This window comes from Chiloscyllium plagiosum, unplaced genomic scaffold, assembly GCF_037043375.1.
Source record: "Chiloscyllium plagiosum isolate Xiang-an unplaced genomic scaffold, Cpla_swu_hap1 HiC_scaffold_25, whole genome shotgun sequence".
Taxonomy (NCBI): domain Eukaryota; kingdom Metazoa; phylum Chordata; class Chondrichthyes; order Orectolobiformes; family Hemiscylliidae; genus Chiloscyllium; species Chiloscyllium plagiosum.
This window is the reverse complement of record NW_028270163.1, coordinates 57211694-57231410: the sequence shown is the minus strand read 5'-3', so window position 1 is coordinate 57231410 and position 19717 is coordinate 57211694. Positions and strand designations below refer to the sequence as shown.

Here is a 19717-nt window from a genome sequence, read left to right as displayed (position 1 = left end):
TGGGATGTGTGTGTGTGAGGATGGGGTGTGTGTGTGTGAGGATGGGGTGTGTGTGTGTGTGAGAGGATGGGGTGTGTGTGTGTGTGTGAGAGGATGGGGTGTGTGTGTGTGTGAGAGGATGGGGTGTGTGTGTGTGAGAGGATGGGGTGTGTGTGGGTGAGAGGAATGGGTGCGTGTGTGAGAGAGGATGGGGTGTGTGTGTGTGTGTGTGAGAGAGGATGGGGTGTGTGTGTGAGCGAGGAAGGGGTGTGTGTGTGTGTGAGCGAGGATGGGGTGTGTGTGTGAGCGAGGAAGGGGTGTGTGTGTGTGTGAGCGAGGATGGGGTGTGTGTGTGTGAGCGAGGATGGGGTGTGTGTGTGTGAGAGAGGATGGGGTGTGTGTATGTGTGTGTGTGTGTGAGAGTGGATGGGGTGTGTGTGTGTGAGAGAGGATGGGGTGTGTGTGTGTGTGAGAGGATGGGGTGTGTGTGTGTGTGTGTGTGTGTGTGAGAGTGGATGGGGTGTGTGTGTGTGAGAGGATGGGGTGTGTGAGAGAGGATGCGGTGTGTGTGTGTGAGAGGATGGGGTGTGTGTGTGTGAGAGAGGATGGGGTGTGTGTGTGTGAGAGAGGATGGGGTGTGTGTGTGTGAGAGAGGATGGGGTGTGTGTGTGTGTGTGTGTGTGAGAGTGGATGGGGTGGGTGTGTGAGGATGGGGTGTGTGTGTGAGGATGGGGTGTGTGTGTGAGGATGGGGTGTGTGTGTGTGTGAGGATGGGGTGTGTGTGTGTGTGAGGATGGGGTGTGTGTGTGTGTGTGAGGATGGGGTGTGTGTGTGTGTGAGGATGGGGTGTGTGTGTGTGTGAGGATGGGGTGTGTGTGTGTGTGAGGATGGGGTGTGTGTGTGTGAGAGGATAGGGTGTGTGTGGGTGAGAGAGGATGGGGTGTGTGTGTGTGTGAGAGAGGAAGGGGGGTGTGTGTGAGAGGATGGGGTGTGTATGTGTGTGAGAGAGGATGGTGTGTGTGTGTGTGTGAGAGAGGATGGTGTGTGTGTGTGTGTGTGAGAGGATGGGATGTGTGTGTGTGAGAGGATGGGGTGTGTGTGTTTGAGAGGATGGGGTGTGTGTGGGTGAGAGAGAATGGGGTGTGTGTGTGTAAGAGTGTGGGGTGTGTGTGAGAGTGTGGGGTGTGTGTGTGTGAGAGGATGGGATGTGTGTGTGTGAGAGGATGGGGCGTGTGTGTGTGAGAGGATGGGGGGTGTGTGTGTGAGAGGATGGGGTGTGTGTGTGTGTGTGTGAGAGGATGGGGTGTGTGTGTGTGTGTGAGAGTGTGGGGTGTGTGTGTGTGTGTGTGTGAGAGGATGGGGTGTGTGTGTGTGTGTGAGAGTGTGGGGTGTGTGTGAGAGTGTGGGGGGTGTGTGTGTGTGTGAGATTGTGGGGTGTGTGTGTGTGTGTGTGAGAGGATGGGATGTGTGTGTGTGAGAGGATGGGGCGTGTGTGTGTGAGAGGATGGGGGGTGTGTGTGTGAGAGGATGGGATGTGTGTGTGTGAGAGGATGGGGTGTGTGTGTGTGAGAGGATGGGGTGTGTGTGTGTGAGAGGATGGGGCGTGTGTGTGTGAGAGGATGGGGCGTGTGTGTGTGAGAGGATGGGGGGTGTGTGTGTGAGAGGATGGGGTGTGTGTGTGTGAGAGGATGGGGTGTGTGTGTGTGTGTGTGAGAGGATGGGGTGTGTGTGTGTGTGTGAGAGTGTGGGGTGTGTGTGAGAGTGTGGGGTGTGTGTGTGTGAGATTGTGGGGTGTGAGTGTGTGAGAGAGGATGGGGGTGTATGTGTGTGTGAGAGAAGATGTGTGTGTGTGATAGGATGTTGTGTGTGGGTGTGTGAGGATGGGGTGTGTGTGTGTGTGAGAGAGGATGGGGTGTGTGTGTGTGTGTGAGAGGATGGGGTGTGTGGGTGTGTGTGTGTGTGTGGATGGGGTGTGTGTGTGTGGATGGGGGGTGTGTGTGTGTGTGTGGATGGGGGTGTGTGTGTGTGGATGGGGTGTGTGTGTGTGAGAGGATGGGGTGTGTGTGTGTGTGTGTGTGTGTGTGGATGGGGTGTGTGTGTGTGTGGATGGGGTGTGTGTGTGTGTGTGGATGGGGGTGTGTGTGTGTGGATTGTGTGTGTGTGTGAGGATGGGGTGTGTGTGTGTGAGAGGATGGGATGTGTGTGTGTGAGGATGGGGTGTTTGTGTGAGAGGATGGGATGTGTGTGTGAGAGGATGGGATGTGTGTGTGTGAGGATGGGATGTGTGTGTGAGAGGATGGGATGTGTGTGTGTGAGGATGGGGTGTGTGTGTGAGAGAGGATGGGGGTGTGTGTGAGAGGATGGGATGTGTGTGTGTGAGGATGGGGTGTGTGTGTGTGTGTGTGAGGATGGGGTGTTTGTGTGAGAGGATGGGATGTGTGTGTGAGAGGATGGGATGTGTGTGAGAGGATGGGATGTGTGTGTGTGAGGATGGGGTGTGTGTGTGAGAGAGGATGGGGGTGTGTGTGAGAGGATGGGATGTGTGTGTGTGAGGATGGGGTGTGTGTGTGTGAGGATGGGGTGTGTGTGTGTGAGAGGATGGGGTGTGTGTGTGTGAGGATGGGGTGTGTGGTGTGAGGATGGGATGTGTGTGTGAGAGGATGGGATGTGTGTGTGAGGATGGGGTGTGTGTGTGAGGATGGGGTGTGTGTGTGTGAGGATGGGGTGTGTGTGTGTGTGAGGATGGGGTGTGTGTTTGTGTGAGAGGATGGGGTGTGTGTGTGTGAGAGGATGGGGTGTGTGTGTGAGAGGATGGGGTGTGTGTGTGTGAGGATGGGGTGTGTGTGTGAGAGAGGATGGGGTGTGTGTGTGTGAGAGAGGATGGGGTGTGTGTGTGTGTGAGGATGGGGTGTGTGTGTGTGAGAGGATGGGGTGTGTGTGTGTGAGAGGATGGGGTGTGTGTGTGAGAGGATGGGGTGTGTGTGTGTGTGAGGATGGGGTGTGTGTGTGTGTGAGGATGGGGTGTGTGTGTGTGAGAGGATGGGGTGTGTGTGTGTGAGAGGATGGGGTGTGTGTGTGTGAGAGGATGGGGTGTGTGTGTGTGAGAGGATGGGGTGTGTGTGAGAGAGGATGGGGTGTGTGTGTGAGGATGGGGTGTGTGTGTGTGTGAGAGGATGAGGTGTGTGGGTGTGGGAGGATGAGGTGTGTGTGTGAGATGATGGGGTGTGTGTGTGAGATGATGGGGTGTGTGTGTGTGAGAGGATGGAGTGTGTGTGTGTGAGGATGGGGTGTGTGTGAGGATGAGATGTGTGTGTGTGTGAGGATGGGGTGTGTGTGTGTGAGGATGGGATGTGTATGTGTGAGAGGATGTGGTGTGTGTGTGTGTGAGAGGATGGGGTGTGTGTGTGTGTGTGTGAGGATGGGGCGTGTGTGTGAGAGGATGGAGTGTGTGTGTGTGAGGATGGGGTGTGTGTGAGGATGAGATGTGTGTGTGTGAGAGGATGGGGTGTGTGTGTGTGTGTGAGGATGGGGTGTGTGTGAGGATGAGATGTGTGTGAGGATGGGGTGTGTATGTGTGAGAGGATGGGGTGTGTGTGTGTGAGAGGATGATGTGTGTGTGATAGGCTGGGGTGTGTGAGAGGTCGGGGTGTGTGAGAGGCTGGGGTGTGTATTTGTGAGGATGGGGTGTGTGTGAGGATGGGGTGTGTGTGTGTTTGAGAATGTGTGTGTGTGTGTGTATGACGATGGGGTGTGTGTGTGTGTGAGGATGCTGTGTGTGTGTGTGTTTGTGTGTGAGAGGGGATGGTGTGTCTGTGTGGGGGTGTGAGAATGGGGTGTGTGTGTGAGGATGGGGTGTGTGTGGGTGTGTGAGAGGATGGGGAATGTGTGTATGTGTGTGTGCGGTTGGGGAGTGTGTGTGAGGATGGGGCGTGTGTGTGTGTGTGTGTGTGAGGATGGTGTGTGTGTGTGTGAAGATGGGGTGTGTGTGGGTGTGTGAGAGGATGGGGAGTGTGTGTGTGTGTGAAGTTGGGGAGTGTGTGTGTGTGAGGATGGGGTGTGTGTGAGGATGGGGTGTGTGTGAGAATGGGGTGTGTGGGTGTGTGAGGATGGGGTGTGTGGGTGTGTGAGGATGGGTGTGTGTGGGTGTGTGAGGATGGGGTGTGTGAGGATGGGGTGTGCGAATGTGTGAGGATGGGATTTGTGTGGGTGTGTGAGGATGAGGTTTGTGTGGGTGTGTGAGGATGGGGCGTGTGTGTGAGGATGGTGTGTGCGGGTGTGTGTGTGTGTGGATGGGGTGTGCGGGTGTGTGAGGATGGTGTGTGTGTGTGTGTGTGGATGGTGTGTGAGAGGATGGGGTGTGTGTGTGTGAGGATGGTGTGTGCGGGTGTGTGTGAGTGTGTGGATGGGGTGTGCGGGTGTGTGAGGATGGTGTGTGTGTGTGTGGATGGTATGTGAGAGGATGGGGTGTGTGTGTGTGTGAGGATGGTGTGTGCGGGTGTGTGTGAGTGTGTGGATGGGGTGTGCGGGTGTGTGAGGATGGTGTGTGTGTGTGTGGATGGTGTGTGAGAGGATGGGGTGTGTGTGTGTGTGAGGATGGGGTGTGCGGGTGTGTGAGGATGGGGTGTGAGTGTGGGGTGTGTGTGTGTGAGGGTGGGTGTGAGGGTGGAGGAGGAGGATAGATTGTTCATGTGTGATTATCTTCCATTCCAGACCCAAGGAGGCAGTCAGAGCTCTAAAGAAAAGGATTTCGGGAAACCTCAATCACCAGGAGGTCAGGCTGAGCCTGAAGGTGAGTCCAGGCCTGATTTCACCTGCTCCCATACACTTCCTCTCAGTCTCCCCTTCAACCAACCTCCCTCTCCCTCTCTCCTTCAACCCCAACACTCACTCTCCTTCACTCTCTCTCTCTCCCTCCCTCTCCCTATCTCTCACCCCTCTCTCTCTTTCTCTCACCCGCCCTCAATCCCCAACATCTCCCTCTGTCTCTCTCTCTCTCCCCCCCACCTCTCGCTCAACCCCCAACATCTCTTTCCCCCCACCACCCCCCCCTCCCCCCCACCTTCTCTCTCTCGCTCTCCCCCTCTCCCTCACTCTCCTTGGTTCTGGCCTGACACAATTGACACCTTTTGACCCTTATGGTGAATTCGCTATCCTAACGGAGCATCCCAGATCCTCACAATGAATCCCAGATCCTCCCTCAGAATGTTTACCTAGTATCACTGACCAAGTGTCCCCCCCCTCTCTCTGTGACCCCATCCAGTCCCTACAATCCCCTCTCTCTCTGTAACCTCCTCCAGCCCCTCCTCTCTGAGACTGGTTCACTGTGTCAGCTTCAGACTGACATCACCAGAAAACTGGAGTAGGACGAGATTTAGTGCACAGTGTTAAATGTTTTGGAATTGGTGGGCCTCATGTGATTAACGATGAAAATGCGTTATCCCATTAAATGGCACGATGTTGGACAGTGCAAATGGGCAGAGAGAGAGAGCTCTTTAAACATGGTGCAGGGAGATGATATGATAGTGGGGAAGGAAAGGGTTGTTTGGTTTTGACTTGAGAGAAACCAAACAGAAAATGGGACATGTTAAAACTTTATAAATGACTGGTTAGACCTCAACCAGAGTTCAGTTCTGGGCAGAACATTTCAGGAGAAACCGTCAAAGATACAGAAGACATGACCAGTGCTGAGTCTCTCTGGGGGGTATGTGTGTGTGGTATTAATATTGGGTCAACATTGAAAAGAGAATCCCAGCTGCTGATTTATTCCCGAAGCTCTTTTGTCGTTGTTTTGCCCAGCTTATCGACATCTGCATCAGGAATTGTGGCCCAAGATTTCACTCCCTCGTTGTCAGGAGAGAGTTTGTGAAGGACGTCCTGGCCAAAGTACTGAAACCAAAGTACAACGCACCCGTTGACATCCAGAACCACATCCTGCACCTCATCCAGGTAACAGCAGCCCCCTCCCACCAACATCCACCATTCTCATTGCTCCTCCGCTGCCTAGGCCCTCACCTCAGGCATTCCCTCCTCAAATCTCTCCAAACCTCACCCACCTCTCTCTCTCTTTCTCTATCCATCTTTCTCTGTGCCACTGCCCCCTCTCTGTCTCTATTCCTTTCTGACTCTATCCCTATCTTTGTCTGTCCCTCTCTTTGTTCTCTCTCTCTTTCTCTCTGAGTGTGTCTCTCTCTCTCTGCCTCTCTCTCTTTCTGCCTCTCTCTCTATCTGTCTCTGTCTCTCTTTTTTTCTCTCACTCTCTCTGTGTCTCTGTCTCTCTCTTTGTCCCTGTCTGTCTCTCTCTGTCCCTCTCTTTCTCTGTCTCTCTCCTCTCCCTCCTGTAAGACATCACTTAAACTTAGCCGAACAGGTAGGATTTTGGTTCATGTCCTAATGGGCTGGATTTTCCCAGCTGGGTTGTGATTACAACATCGGCCTCCATTTTGAAAACCCAGAATTTATTGAACTGAGAATGTGAGCGTCATTTTTCCAGAAGTGCACCCAATTCAGAAGCCGCCCGTTAGAGCTCTGACCAGTGAAGGATGGTGGATATGGATGTAGGTTTGCTCGCTGAGCTGGAAGGTTCATTTCCAGACATTTCGTCACCGTACTAGGTAACTTCTTCAGTGGGCCTCAGGCGAAGCACTGCTGATAATTCCTGATTTCTATTTAAATGTTTTGGTTTCTTTGGGATGGTGATGTCATTTCCTGTGGTGATGTTATTTCCTGTTCTTTCTCTCAGGGGGTGGTAGATGGGGTCTAACTCAATGATGGATACACCGGGAGGCAGGACTGGAGTGATACTAGGCTAGCCGTTCCATTAACAGACGTGGCACTGCTTATTCATCTATGGGTGTCGCTGGCTCAGGCCACCATTTACTGCCCATCCCTAATTGCCCAGAGGGCAGTTAAGAGTCAACCTCATTACTGTGGGTCTGGAGTCACATGTTAGGCCAGACCAGGTCAGATTGGCAGGTTTCATCCCCCTAAAGAACATGAATGAACCAGACGGAGTTTATACAACAATCTACAATGGTCACATGGTTATGAAAATGTGGTCTTTAGACTGGTCATCAATTCCCTGTGTATTCCCTCAGTTCCCATTTCACCAGCTGGTGTGCTGGGATTTGAACCGGTGCCTCTGATGGAAATAGCCTGGACCCTGGATCATTACTGCAGTGACAGCACTGTCTCTCCTCGTATCGGCCGCGTGTTAATGACATTGAGCTCGCAGAACAGACTCCGGTTTCTCCCGAGTACCCGATTGGATTTTTGGGTGACTGTTTGATACTGATGACGGTGGGCTGCAAACCCTCCTCATTGCCACATCAATCCCTTTCAGATAAAAGTCTCTATCAGGGTCAAGCCTTCTCTGTACACAAGCAAGCAGCCCCAGGCACCAGCCAGCTCAGATGGGCAGAATGGCCTGTTCCTTTGTGATAGTGTAGAGACCAGGACACAGAACATAGAATATTACAGCACAGTACAGGCCCTTCAGCCCTCGATGTTGCACTGACCTGTGAAACCAATCTGAAGCCCATTGAACCTACACTATTTCATTATCATCCAAATGTTTATTCAATGACCATTTAAATGCCTTAAAGTTGGCGAGTCTACTACTGTTGCAGGCAGAGCATTCCACACCGCGACTACTCTGTGAGTAAAGACACTACCTCTGACATCTGTCCTATATCTATCACCCCTCAATTTAAAGCTATGTCCCCTCGTGCTAGCCATCACCATCTGAGGAAAAAGGCTCTCACTATCCACCCTATCTAACCCTTACATGTCTTAATTAAGTCACCTCTCAACCTTCTTCTCTCTAATGTAAACTGCCTCAAGTCCTTCAGCCTTTCCTTTAAGACCTTCCCTCCATACCAGGCAACATCCTGGTAAATCTCCTCTGAACCCTTTCCAAAGCTTCCACATCCTTCCTATAATGTGGTGACCAGAACTGTACACAATACTCCAAGTGCAGCCGCACCAGAGTTTTGTACAGCTGCAACATGAGAACAGTTCATGGAGCAGTCTAACCATGTCTCTGTACCAGGTTTAGCAGAAACCCCCTGCTTCTCAGGTCTACTCCTTTGAAATGTTTGTTTTCTAATTGATTCCGAGCTCCTTCACCTCTGTCATTCCTTTGTGTGGTGTAGCCCCAGGTCCCTATCCAAACTGCATTTGCTGATCACTGTGACAGACAGAGGAAGCAGCCACTCAATGCTGTTACACTACAAGACCCTGGTTTTTCTTGCCTGGTGTTTGATTGAAATGAATTTACTCTATTTATCTCCCAGTTACCACCAGAACACACTCGGAGACATCGGTAAACATTAAGTGACCGATGCAGATGCTGTTAGCCGGTATGTCAGTACCATTAGGCTCTTTGACCACAAAGGCATCACTCTACATCAGCTCCTCTCCCTAAACCCACAGGTGCTCACAGGCCGGCTCTTCCCTCCTTAACCCCAGAGCCCTTTGACCTTTAGCAGTGACCCTTCGAGGTGAGGTGCCTGCCCAGGACAGGACGGGACCTGGGTTGTCCTGTGGCTCAGACAGGACTGTGAGACTCACTACGCAGCCAGCTGAGGCAGTGCCCAGTCTCTCTGTAACAACTAAAACCCTGGGATGTGTGAAACTTATTCTGCCTGTAACTCCTTATACGCCAGGGTGTCTGAGGCCCAGTCTGTCTGAAATTTCTCAAACTCCGGGGTGTGTGTGGCCCAGTCTCTCTGTAGCATCTCAAACCCCAGGGTGTGTGGTGCCCAGTCTCAGTAACAGATCAAACCCCAGGGTGTGTGGTGCCCAGTCTCAGTAACAGATCAAACCGCAGGGTGTGTGGGGACCAGTCTCTGTAGCATCTCAGACCCCGGGGTGTGTGGGGCCCAGTCTCAGTAACAGATCAAACCGCAGGGTGTGTGGGGACCAGTCTCTGTAGCATCTCAAACCCCGGGGTGTGTGGGGCCCAGTCTCAGTAACAGATCAAACCGCAGGGTGTGTGGGGCCCAGTCTCAGTAACAGATCAAACCGCAGGGTGTGTGGGGACCAGTCTCTGTAGCATCTCAAACCCCGGGGTGTGTGGGGCCCAGTCTCAGTAACAGATCAAACCGCAGGGTGTGTGGGGCCTATTCTCTCTGTAGCATCTCAAACCCCAGGGTGTGTGGGGCCCAGTCTCTGTAGCATCTCAAACCCCGGGGTGTGTGGGGCCCAGTCTCTGTAGCATCTCAAACCCCAGGGTGTGTGGGGCCCAATCTCTGTAGCATCTCAAACCCCGGGGTGTATGGGGCCCAGTCTCTGTAGCATCTCAAACCCCAGGGTGTATGGGGCCCAGTCTCTGTAACAGATCAACCGCAGGGTGTGTGGGGACCAATCTCTGTAGCATCTCAAACACCAGGGTGTGTGGGGACCAATCTCTGTAGCATCTCAAACACCAGGGTGTGTGGGGCCCAGTCTGTCTGAAATTTCTCAAACTCCGGGGTGTGTGGGGCCTATTCTCTCTGTAACACCTCAAACCCTGGTGTGTGTGGGTCCCAGTCTCTTTGTAACTCCTCAAACCCTGGGGTCTGTGTGGCCCAGTCTCCCTGTAAGATCTCAAACCCTGGTGTGTGTGGGGCCCAGTCTCTCTGTAACACCTCAAACCCTGGGGTCTGTGGGGCCCAGTCTCTCTGTAACACCTCAAACCCTGGGGTCTGTGGGGCCCAGTCTCTCTGTAACACCTCAAACCCTGGGGTCTGTGGGGCCCAGTCTCCCTGTAACACCTCAAACCCTGGGGTCTGTGGAGCCCAGTCTCTCTGTAACACCTCAAACCCTGGGGTCTGTGGGGCCCAGTCTCCCTGTAACACCTCAAACCCTGGTGTGAGTGGGGCCCAGTCTCTCTGTAACTCCTCAAACTCTGGGGTCTGTGGGGTCCAGTTGCTGTAACACCTCAAACCCTGGAGTGTGTGGGGCCCAGTCTCTCTGTAACACCTCAAACCCTGGGGTCTGTGAGGTCCAGTTGCTGTAACACCTCAAACCCTGGAGTGTGTGGGACTGGTCTCTGTTCTAGGGAAGTGAAGATTGTTCACTGTTTAAAGGTGGTCACTGGCTTCTAGTTAGTGCAGGCTGGCTGTGTTCATGCTTTCTGTCAATTTCAGAAAGATTCAGCCCTCTGAGCACGATGTGAATTAATTGGTTTTTCATTTCCCCAACTAGGCCCCAATTCCCCCGAACAGGTGAGTGAGCAGCCGTACGTGTGGCCTTCACCAGTGCCAACTCCCCCCACCCTCCATAGTTCCCATTCTGACTTTGCCCATTTGTGAGGGGATCTAGAGGTCAGAGGTGTTGGAGGTTGTGGCAGGGTCAGTGTGGAGAGGTCAGAGGGCATTGCTAGGGTAATGCCGAAAGGTCAAGAGTGGCGTGAGTGGTGGGGGTCAGAGTGGACAACTCAGGGTAGACATGGCGAGATTTGGTGGAGAGGTCAGTAAGTGGCAAGGGTGATGAGGGTCAAGGTGGAGTGGTCAGGGAGGTTGTAGCCAGGGTCAGGATGGAGAAGTAGGGGAGGTCATGGCGAGGGTCATGGTGGGGAGGTCAGGGAGTATGTAGCCAGGCTCAGGATGGAGAAATTGGTGTGAAGAGGTCAGGGTGCAGAGGTCAGGGTGGACACGTCGGATGTATGTTGTTCTGAGATCTCTTTTCCCTGTTCTGTGTCACAGTCATGGGCGACCACCTACCATGGGCCAGTGAATATGAGTGATGTGCAGGAACTCTACGTGGAAATGAAACGGAAAGGGTTAATCTTCCCAACACAGGACGAGGGATCAACTGGCTCCTGGAAAAGCGTAAGTGATAAAGGAACTCAGAGCTGATCAGTGCAAGCCGTGGAAGATTAGATAGCTCTCACTAACCTAGTTGAATTCTTTATAAAGACACTAATACAGTGGACAATGGCATCATTTCTGGGGCTGTCATCTTCTAGAGGTGTTAATGCTGTGAAGTGTTAATTCTTTATAATTCTTAAAGGATATTAATTTGCTGGAGGGTGGTTGTTATTTCCTGCGGTACTCTGGAAAGATTGGGATAAAATTCAAAGTGTTATGGACCAGACCAGACTGTCTCAAAGGATTTGAAGAAGGAAGCCTAGACCCTAATGTTTTCTAACTTTAAAGGTATATGCGATGTGCCTGTTCCCGATATGATGCGACTGGTCAAACTACTTGATGTTAAGAAAAATACAATTTATTTAAATGTTGTTATTAAAATACAAACAATAGCAAGAGGAATTTAGAATAACTTAACTATTGATAATCCAGACAGGGATTCTTACATGCAGTCCTCCAATCCAGGAGGAAACAACATCAAGCGAGATTTCAGAGAAAGCAGCAGCTAGGAATCAGTCACCAAAGCTCCACCTCATCTGAGACTCGAAACAGCTTCTTACTGCCCCAGCCACAAAGACTAGAAAGGCTGATCTGTGAGAGCTGGCCAGTCCCCTTCCATTGTTTCATCTGTTTAAAAAAAACTCTTTAAGGACCTCCTACATCATTTACTCATGCTGTTTTCAGTAGCCAGTTCAGCACCTCTGCCTTTACAACCTCTCCCCAAAACAAAACCCAGGACAAAATAGTTTTCATAAAGTCACAGGGCAAAAGTGGGCACTGCAGATGCTGGAAATCAGAGTCTAGCTTAGCGTGTTGCTGGAAAAGCATAGCAGGTCAGGCAGCATCCGAGGAGCGGGAAAATCTCTCCACTGCGGAGGCTCCCTGACTTCATTCCTGATGAAGGGCTTTTGCCCGAACCGTCGATTTTCCTGCTCTTCACAAAAGCAAAAGACTTGGATAACGTGGTGAGTCTTGGAACCTGAGGTTACATTTGGGGTTAGACAAGGAACAAGAGGTAAAGTGTAGGAATGAAGAGCTTGGCGTTACCCCAGCAGAATGAGGAGTAGTCTCCACCCATCCTGGACTGCAGTCTACATCTGTCAATACAGTTGGAAATGACTTGGAAGAGGTGATGGAGAGTTGACCACAGCGAGTTAGGGAGCACGGTAACTCATGGAGATGGAAAGACGCCTGACAGTGGGACTACCTTTGATTCAGCGACTGGGAGAGCTGGAATTCACTGTGGGGACATCTGAGGTGATCTAGCTTGGATCTGAGGGTGATGTTCTCCAGCTAATCTCACTCCCCTTCTTGTGTCTCATAGCCTTTCGAATTTCCCCTCAACAGAGATTTGCCCAGATTTCCTTTTGAAAGTTCCTCTTGGCTCTGCTTCCTCCAGCCCTTCAGGCAGCCTGGTCCAGATTATAACATCTCGTGGTGTGAACTCGAGATTTCCCATGGAATTTTCTCACATTTGTTTTTATTGCTGACTCTCCACAATCTGTGCCATCTGGTTACCAGCATTCCTGTGACTGTTCCTCCTCACTCACTCCCTTAGGAGTCAGAATTCTGAACAGTTCCATCAAATCACGGGTGGCATGTGCTCAGTGGTTAGCACTGCTGCCTCACAGCACCAGCATCCCAGGTTCAATCCCAGCCTCGGGTGACTGACTGTGTGGAGTTTGCACGTTCTCCCTGTGTCTGTGTGGGTTTCCTCCGGGTGCTCTAGTTTCCTCCCACAATCCAAAGATGTGCAGGTCAGGTGAATTGGCCATGCTAAATTGCCCGTAGTGTTAGGTGCATTAGTCAGAGGGAAATGGGTCTGGGGGGTTACTCTTCGGAGGGTCGGTGTGGACTGGTTGGGCTGAAGCTGAAAATGTGTTGCTGGAAAAGCGCAGCAGGTCAGGTAGCATCCAAGGAGCAGGAGAATCGACGTTTCGAAGAAGGGCTCATGCCTGAAACGTCGATTCTCCTGCTCCTTGGATGCTGCCTGACCTGCTGCGCTTTTCCAGCAACACATTTTCAGCTCTGATCTCCAGCATCTGCAGCCCTCACTTTCTCCTGGTTGGGCTGAAGGGCCTGTTTCCACACTGTAGGGAATCTAATCTAATCCTAACCTGTGACTGTCCCAGAAGCATGTTAACACACCCGGTATCAGTATTCATTCACACTGGCACTCTCTCTGTTTCTTGGTCAGTGACCACAAGCCAAGCCCCTTGCTGGTTTGAGTAGACAGTAAGCTTATCATCTATGGAAGGATACAATCTTGGAGGCCATTTCAGCAGATAGCAGCAGGCCACATGGAATGTGGCACTTATTGCTAAAGGGATGGAGTACACAAGTGGGGAAGAGTTGCTGTAACTGTCCAAGGTCTTGGTGAGACCATACCTGGAGTGTTGCTCATAGCTTTGGGTCCCCATACTTGAGGATGGATGTAACTATGTTGGAGGCAGTTCCAGGAGATTCACCGGGTTAGTTCCAGAGGTGGAATGGTTGTTTTATAAAGAGAGATTGAACAGTTTAGACCAGTACTCTCTCAGGTGTAGAGGAATGAGGGAAGGTTTAATTGAGGTTTATAAGCAGACACAGAGAGGATGGCCCATCGATAAGAATGGTGTGAATTTTGTTGTGTTTGTTGAGGATAACTATTCCAGTCCCTTTGTCAAGCTAACAGAGAGGTTGCCGGATAGTCCAAGAGACATCCAAGATGGAGGACGGGAAAAATTTCTGGCTGTAAGAGCTGCTCCTTTTTTCAGGTATTTTAGGTGTTGGAGGTGATTTCCTTGAATTCCAGGAGCAGCAATGACTGTTTTATATGCTGCGGATATGTTCCTCCTGCAGAACGTGGCAGGTGAGAGACACGACACATGTCTCTGCCGACTACATCAGCAGGAAGTGCACCCAACTCCAGCTCCTCGAAAACCGAGTTAGGGAACTGGAGCTGGAGCTGGATGAACTACGCATCATCTGGGAGGCTGAGGGGGTAGTTGAGAGGATGTACAGGGAGCTGGTCTCTCCCCAGACAGAGGATAAGGACAGCTGGGTTACTGTCAGGGGGAGGAAAGGAATCCCCTGTGGCCGTTCCCCTCAGCAATAAGTATATTGTTTTGGATACTGCTCGTTGGGATGGCCTACCAGGGGAAAGCCACAATTGTCAGGTCTCTGGCACTGAGCCTGGCACTGTGGCTCAGAAGGGAATGGGGGGGGGGGGGGGAATAGAAAAGCGCTAGTGGTAGGGGACTCAATAGTTAGACGGAGTGACAGGAGATTTTGTGGTCAGGAATGGGACTCCCGGAAGGTATGTTGCCTCCCTGGTGCCAGGGACCGGGATGTCACCGATCGGGTTTACAGGATTCTGAAGGGGGAGGGGGAGCAGCCAGAAATCGTGGTACATATTTGCACCAATGATATCGCCAGGAAAGGGACTGAGGATCTGAAAAGTGACTACAGAGAGTTAGGTTGGAAGCTGAAGAGCAGGACGAGTAGAGTAGTGATCTCAGGTTTGCTACCGGTGCCACGAGATAGTGAGATGAGGAACAGTCAGCGAATGCAGCTTAACATGTGGCTGCAAGGCTGGTGCAGGAGGGAGGGCTTCAGATACCTAGACCATTGGGATACCTTCTGGGGAAGGTGGGACCTGTACATGAAAGACGGGTTGCACCTGAACCGAAATGTCCTGGCTGGGAGATTTGCTGGTGTGATTCGGGAGGGTTTAAAACTAGTTTGGCGGGGGGTTGGGAACCAGAGCGACAAATCTCAGAGGGGAACAGTTGTAGATGGGGCAGTGACAGGATGGAGTGAATCTATCGGGAAGTTTTCTCATGCAATGAAACAAAGGGATCTGTTAAAGTGTGTCTGCTTTAATGCAAGGAGTGTCAGAAATAAGAGTGATGAACTTAGAGCATGGATCAGTACTTGGGGCTACGATGTTGTGGCCATAACGGAGATGTGGGTTTCACAGGGGCAGGAATGGTTGCCAGATGTTCCAGGGTTTAGAACATTTAAAAACAGGGAAGGTGGAAAAAGAGGAGGGGGTGTAGCATTGCTAATCAGAGAGTGCATCACAGCTGCAGAAACGAAGATTGTTGAGGAAGGTCTGTCTACTGAGTCAGTATGGGTGGGAGTTAGGAACAGCAAGGGAACAGCCACCACATTGGGGGTTTTCTACAGATCCCCTAATAGCAGGAGAGAGATTGAAGATCTCAGAGGTGGGTAGATTCTGGAAAAATGCAGTTGTAGCAGGGTTGTTGTTATGGGTGACTTCAACTTTCCCCAATATTGACTGGACCCTCCTCAGTGCAGATGGTTTGGATGGAGCCATTTTCTCAGGTGTGTTCAGGAGGGATTCCTTACTCAGTATGTAGACTGGCTGACGAGGGGAGAAGTCATTTTGGATTTGGTGCTCGGCCACGAGCCCGGACAGGTGTCAGATCTCGCATTACATTTACCATAGCCATTGAGAGGGAAAGGAGCAGTTACCGAGGGAAGATATTTAATTGGGGAAAAGAAAATGATGATGCTACCAGACAGGAGTTGGGAAATACAGATTGGGAGCAATTGTTCCACAGAAAGGGCACAGCAGAATGTGGAGACGGTTGAAGGAGCAGTTGTTGCGAGTGATGCATAAATTTGTTCCTCTGAGACAGGTAAGAAGGAGTAAGATTAAGGAGCCTTGGATGAAGAGAACAGAGGAGCTTCTCATCAAAAGGAAGAAGGCAGCTTACGTAAGGTGGAAGAAGCAAGGATCTAGCACAGCTTTAGGAGGATTACAGGCTTACTAGGAAGGAGCTCAGAAATGGACTGAGGAGAGCCAGAAGGGGGCACGAGAAAGGCTTGGCAGGAAGGATTAGGGAGAACCCAAAGGCATTTTACTCATACGTGAGGAATAAGAGAATGATCAGGGAGAAGGTAGGGCCAGTCAGGGATAGAGTGGGAACTTGTGCGTGGAGTCTGAGCAGATAGGGGAAGCCCTAAATTAGTTTTTTGCTTCGGTTTTCACTAAGGGAAGGGACCGTGTTGTGAACAAAAACTTTGAGGAGCTGGGAAACAGATCAAGACTGATAAAGGTGATGTGCTGGAAACTTTGGCAAATATTAAAATTGATAAGTCCCCAGGGCCAGACCAGATTTATCCCAGGCTGTTCCGGGAAGTGAGAAAGGAGGTTGCTAAGCCGCCGGCGAGGATATTTGCCTCCTCACTCTCACGGGAGTCATTCCGGAGGATAGGAGGGAGGCAAATGTTGTTCCTCTTTTCAAGAAGGGGAATAGGGAAATCCCTATAAATGACTTGGATGAGGAGGCTGAGGGGTGGGTTAGTAAATTTGCAGATGAAACAAAGGTTGGAGGTGTCGTTGATAGTATTGAGGGCTACTGCAGGCTGCAGTGTGACATAGACAGGATGCAGAGCTGGGCTGAGAAATGGCAGATGGAGTTCAACCTGGATAAACGTGAAGTGATGCTTTTTGGAAGGTCGAACTCGAATGCTGAATATAGGATTAAAGACAGGATTCTTGGCAGTGTGGAGGAACAGAGGGATCTGGGTGTGCAAGTACATAGATTCCTCAAAGTTGCCACCCGAGTGGATAGGGATGTTAAGAAAGCATATGGTATTTTGGCTTTCATTAAAGGGGAATCGAGTTTAAGAGCCGCAAGGTTTTGCTACAGCTCTACAAGTCCCTGGTGAGACCACACTTGGAATATTGTGTCCAGTTCTGGTCTCCCTACTATAGGAAAGATATAGAGGTTTTGGAGAGGGTGCAAAGAAGGTTTACCAGGATGCTGCCTGGACTGGAGGGCTTGCCTTATGAAGAAAGGTTGCCTAAGCTCAGACTTTTCTCTCTGGAGAGAAGGAGGAAGAGAGGAGACCTGATCAAGGTGTACAAGGTAATGAGTGGAATAGATAGAGTCAATAGCCAGAGACTTTTCCCCAGGGCAGGATGGACTGGTACGAGGAGTCACAGTTTGAAGATATTAGGAGGAAGGTATAGAGGGGACGTCAGAGGAAGGTTCTTTACACAGAGAGTTGTGAATGCATGGAATGTGTTACCCGCGGTGGTGGTGGAAGCAGAGTCACTGGGGACATTTAAGTGACTGCTGGACATGCACATGGATAGCAGTGAATGGAGGGGTGCATATGTGAGATTATTTTATTTTAGATTAGGAATAATCCTCAGCACAGCATCGTGGGCCGAAGGGCCTATTCTGTGCTGTACTTTTCTATGTTCTATATTCTGTAAGACGGTGCTATTGTCTGGGTGTGCAGATTGGAAGAAGCAAAATTGGCCCTTAAGGAGTGATATGCTCTTCAGGTCAGGTGTGAGAGTTTAGGGAGAGTTTACTTGTTACTGACAATTATATCTGCAATAAATGTTGTTAGTTGTGAGTCCTGTCAGATCAAATGGATCAGTTGGAATGACAGTTAGAGGCAATGAGGAATTAATAAGAGCAAGGGGATGTGATGGATGGCAGTTATAGGAAGGGAGGAAAGTCTCAGATTCAGTCACATGGATGGGTTAACTCCAGGAAAGGCAGCTAGTGCAGAAGTCTTCTGTGGCTATCCCCATTTCAAACAAATATGCTGTTTTGGAAAATGTAGGGGGTGATGGATTATCAGGGGAATATAACACGAACAGCCAAGTTTCTGGTATTGAGACTAGCTCTAATATAATGAGAGGTACAGCGATTGTGTTAGGGGACTCTCTAGTTCGAGGAACAGATAGACATTTCTGTGGCCAGCAGCGAAAAATGATGTGTTGCCTCCCTGGTGCCAGGATCAAGGATGTTTCAGAGAGGGTGCAGAATGTTCTCATGGGGGAGAGGGGCCAGCAGGAGGTCATTGTCCACATTGGAACCAACGACATTGGAAGGGAAAAGGTTGAGATTCTGAAGGGAGATTACAGAGAGATAGGCAGGAATTTAAAAAAGGAAGTTTTCAAGGGTTGTAATACCTGGATTACTCCCAGTGCTACGAGCTAGTGAGGGCAGGAATAGGAGGATAGAGCAGATGAATGCATGGCTGAGGAGCTGGTGTATGGGAGAAGGATTCACATTTTTGGATCATTGGAATCTCTTTTGGGGTAGAAGTGACCTGTACAAGAAGGAGGGATTGCACCTAAATTGGAAGGGGACTAATATACTGGCAGGGAAATTTGCTAGAACTGCTTGGGAGGTGGGATCCAGGGAGATAGTGAGGAAAGAGTTGATCTGAGACGGGTACAGCTGAGAACAGAAGTGAGTCAAACAGTCAGGGCAGGCAGGGACAAGGTAGGACTAATAAATTAAACTGCCTAACAGGGAAGGCAGATGAACTCAGGGCATGGCTGGGAACATGGGACTGGGATATCATAGCAATTACGGAAACATGGCTCAGGGATGGGCAGGACTGGCAGCTTAATGTTCCAGGATACAAATGCTACAGGAAGGATATAAAGGGAGGCAAGAGAGGAGGGGAAGTGGCATTTTTGATAAAGGACAGCATTACAGCTGTGCTGAGGGAGGATATTCCCGGAAATACATCCAGGGAAGTTATTTGGGTGGAACTGAGAAATAAGAAAGGGATGATCACCTTATTGGGATTGTAGGTAAAAACAATGACTGCAGATGCTGGAAACCAGGTTCTGGATCAGAGGTGCTGGAAGAGCACAGCAGTTCAGGCAGCATCCAAGGAGCTTCGAAATCGACGTTTCAGACAAAAGCCCTTCATCAGGAATAAAGACCCCCTAATACTCAGAGGGGAATTGAGAAACAAACTTGTAAGGAGATCTCAGTTATCTGTAAGAATAATAGGGTAGTTATGGTAGGGGATTTTAACTTTCCAAACATTGACAGGGACTGCCATAGTGTTAAGGGTTTAGATGGAGAGGAATTTGTTAAGTGTGTACAAGACAATTTTCTGATTCAGTATGTGGATGTACCTACTAGAGAAGGTGCAAAACTTGACCTACTCTTGGGAAATAAGGCAGGGCAGGTGACTGAGGTGTCAGTGGGGGAGCACTTTGGGGCCAGCGACCATAATACTATTAGTTTTAAAATAGTGATGGAAAAGGATAGACTGGATCTTAAAGTTGAAGTTCTAAATTGGAGAAAGGCTAATTTTGACAGTATTAGGCAAGAACTTTCAAAAGCCGATTGGGGGCAGATGTTCGCAGGTAAAGGGATTCTATATCTTCCATATCCTTTTCCACAGTAAATACTGATGCAAAATACTCATTTAGTATCTCCCCCATCTCCTGTGGCTCCACACAAAGGTCGCCTTGCTGATCTTTGAGGGGCCCTATTCTCTCCCTAGTTACCCTTTTGTCCTTAATGTATTTGTAAAAACCCTTTGGATTCTCCTTCATTCTATTTGCCAAAGCAATCTCATGCCCCCTTTTTTGCCCTCCTGATTTCCCACTTAAGTATATTTCTACTGCCTTTATACTGTTCTAAGGATTCACTCGATCTATTCTGTCTGTACCTGACATATGCTTCCTTCTTTTTCTTAACCAAACCCTCAAGTTCTTTAGTCATCCAGCCTTCCCTATACCTACCAGCCTTCCCTTTCACCCTGATGGGAATATACTTTCTCTGGATTCTCATTATCTCATTTCTGAAGGCTTCCCACTTTCCAACCGTCCCTTTACCTGCGAACATCTGCCTCCAATCAGCTTTTGAAACTTCTTGCCTAATACTGTCAAAATTGGCCTTTCTCCAATTTAGAACTTCAACTTTTAGATCTGGTCTATCCATTTCCATTACTATTTTAAAACTAATAGAATTATAATCGCTAGCCCCAAAGTGCTCTCTCACTGACACCTCAGTCACCTGCCCTGCCTTAGTTCCCAAGAGTAGGTCAAGATTTGCACCTTCTCTAGTAGGTACATCCTCATACTGACTCAAAGTTTTCTTGTA

General features: G+C 50.0%; 1 protein-coding gene across 2 annotated transcripts in view; it reads left to right on the top strand.

Annotated features, from left to right (window-relative positions):
- Positions 1–19717, top strand: part of LOC122547650 (TOM1-like protein 1) — a 113712-nt gene that overhangs the window by 73439 nt on the left and 20556 nt on the right. Inside the window, exons 3-5 of one of the 2 annotated variants that reach the window (XM_088000829.1) lie at positions 4690–4768; positions 5776–5925; positions 10665–10790. In XM_088000829.1, coding sequence (XP_087856955.1) covers positions 4690–4768; positions 5776–5925; positions 10665–10790 — 355 coding nt within the window. The remainder of the gene's footprint in view (positions 1–4689; positions 4769–5775; positions 5926–10664; positions 10791–19717) is intronic. The other variant, XM_088000830.1, reaches the window with a different exon arrangement.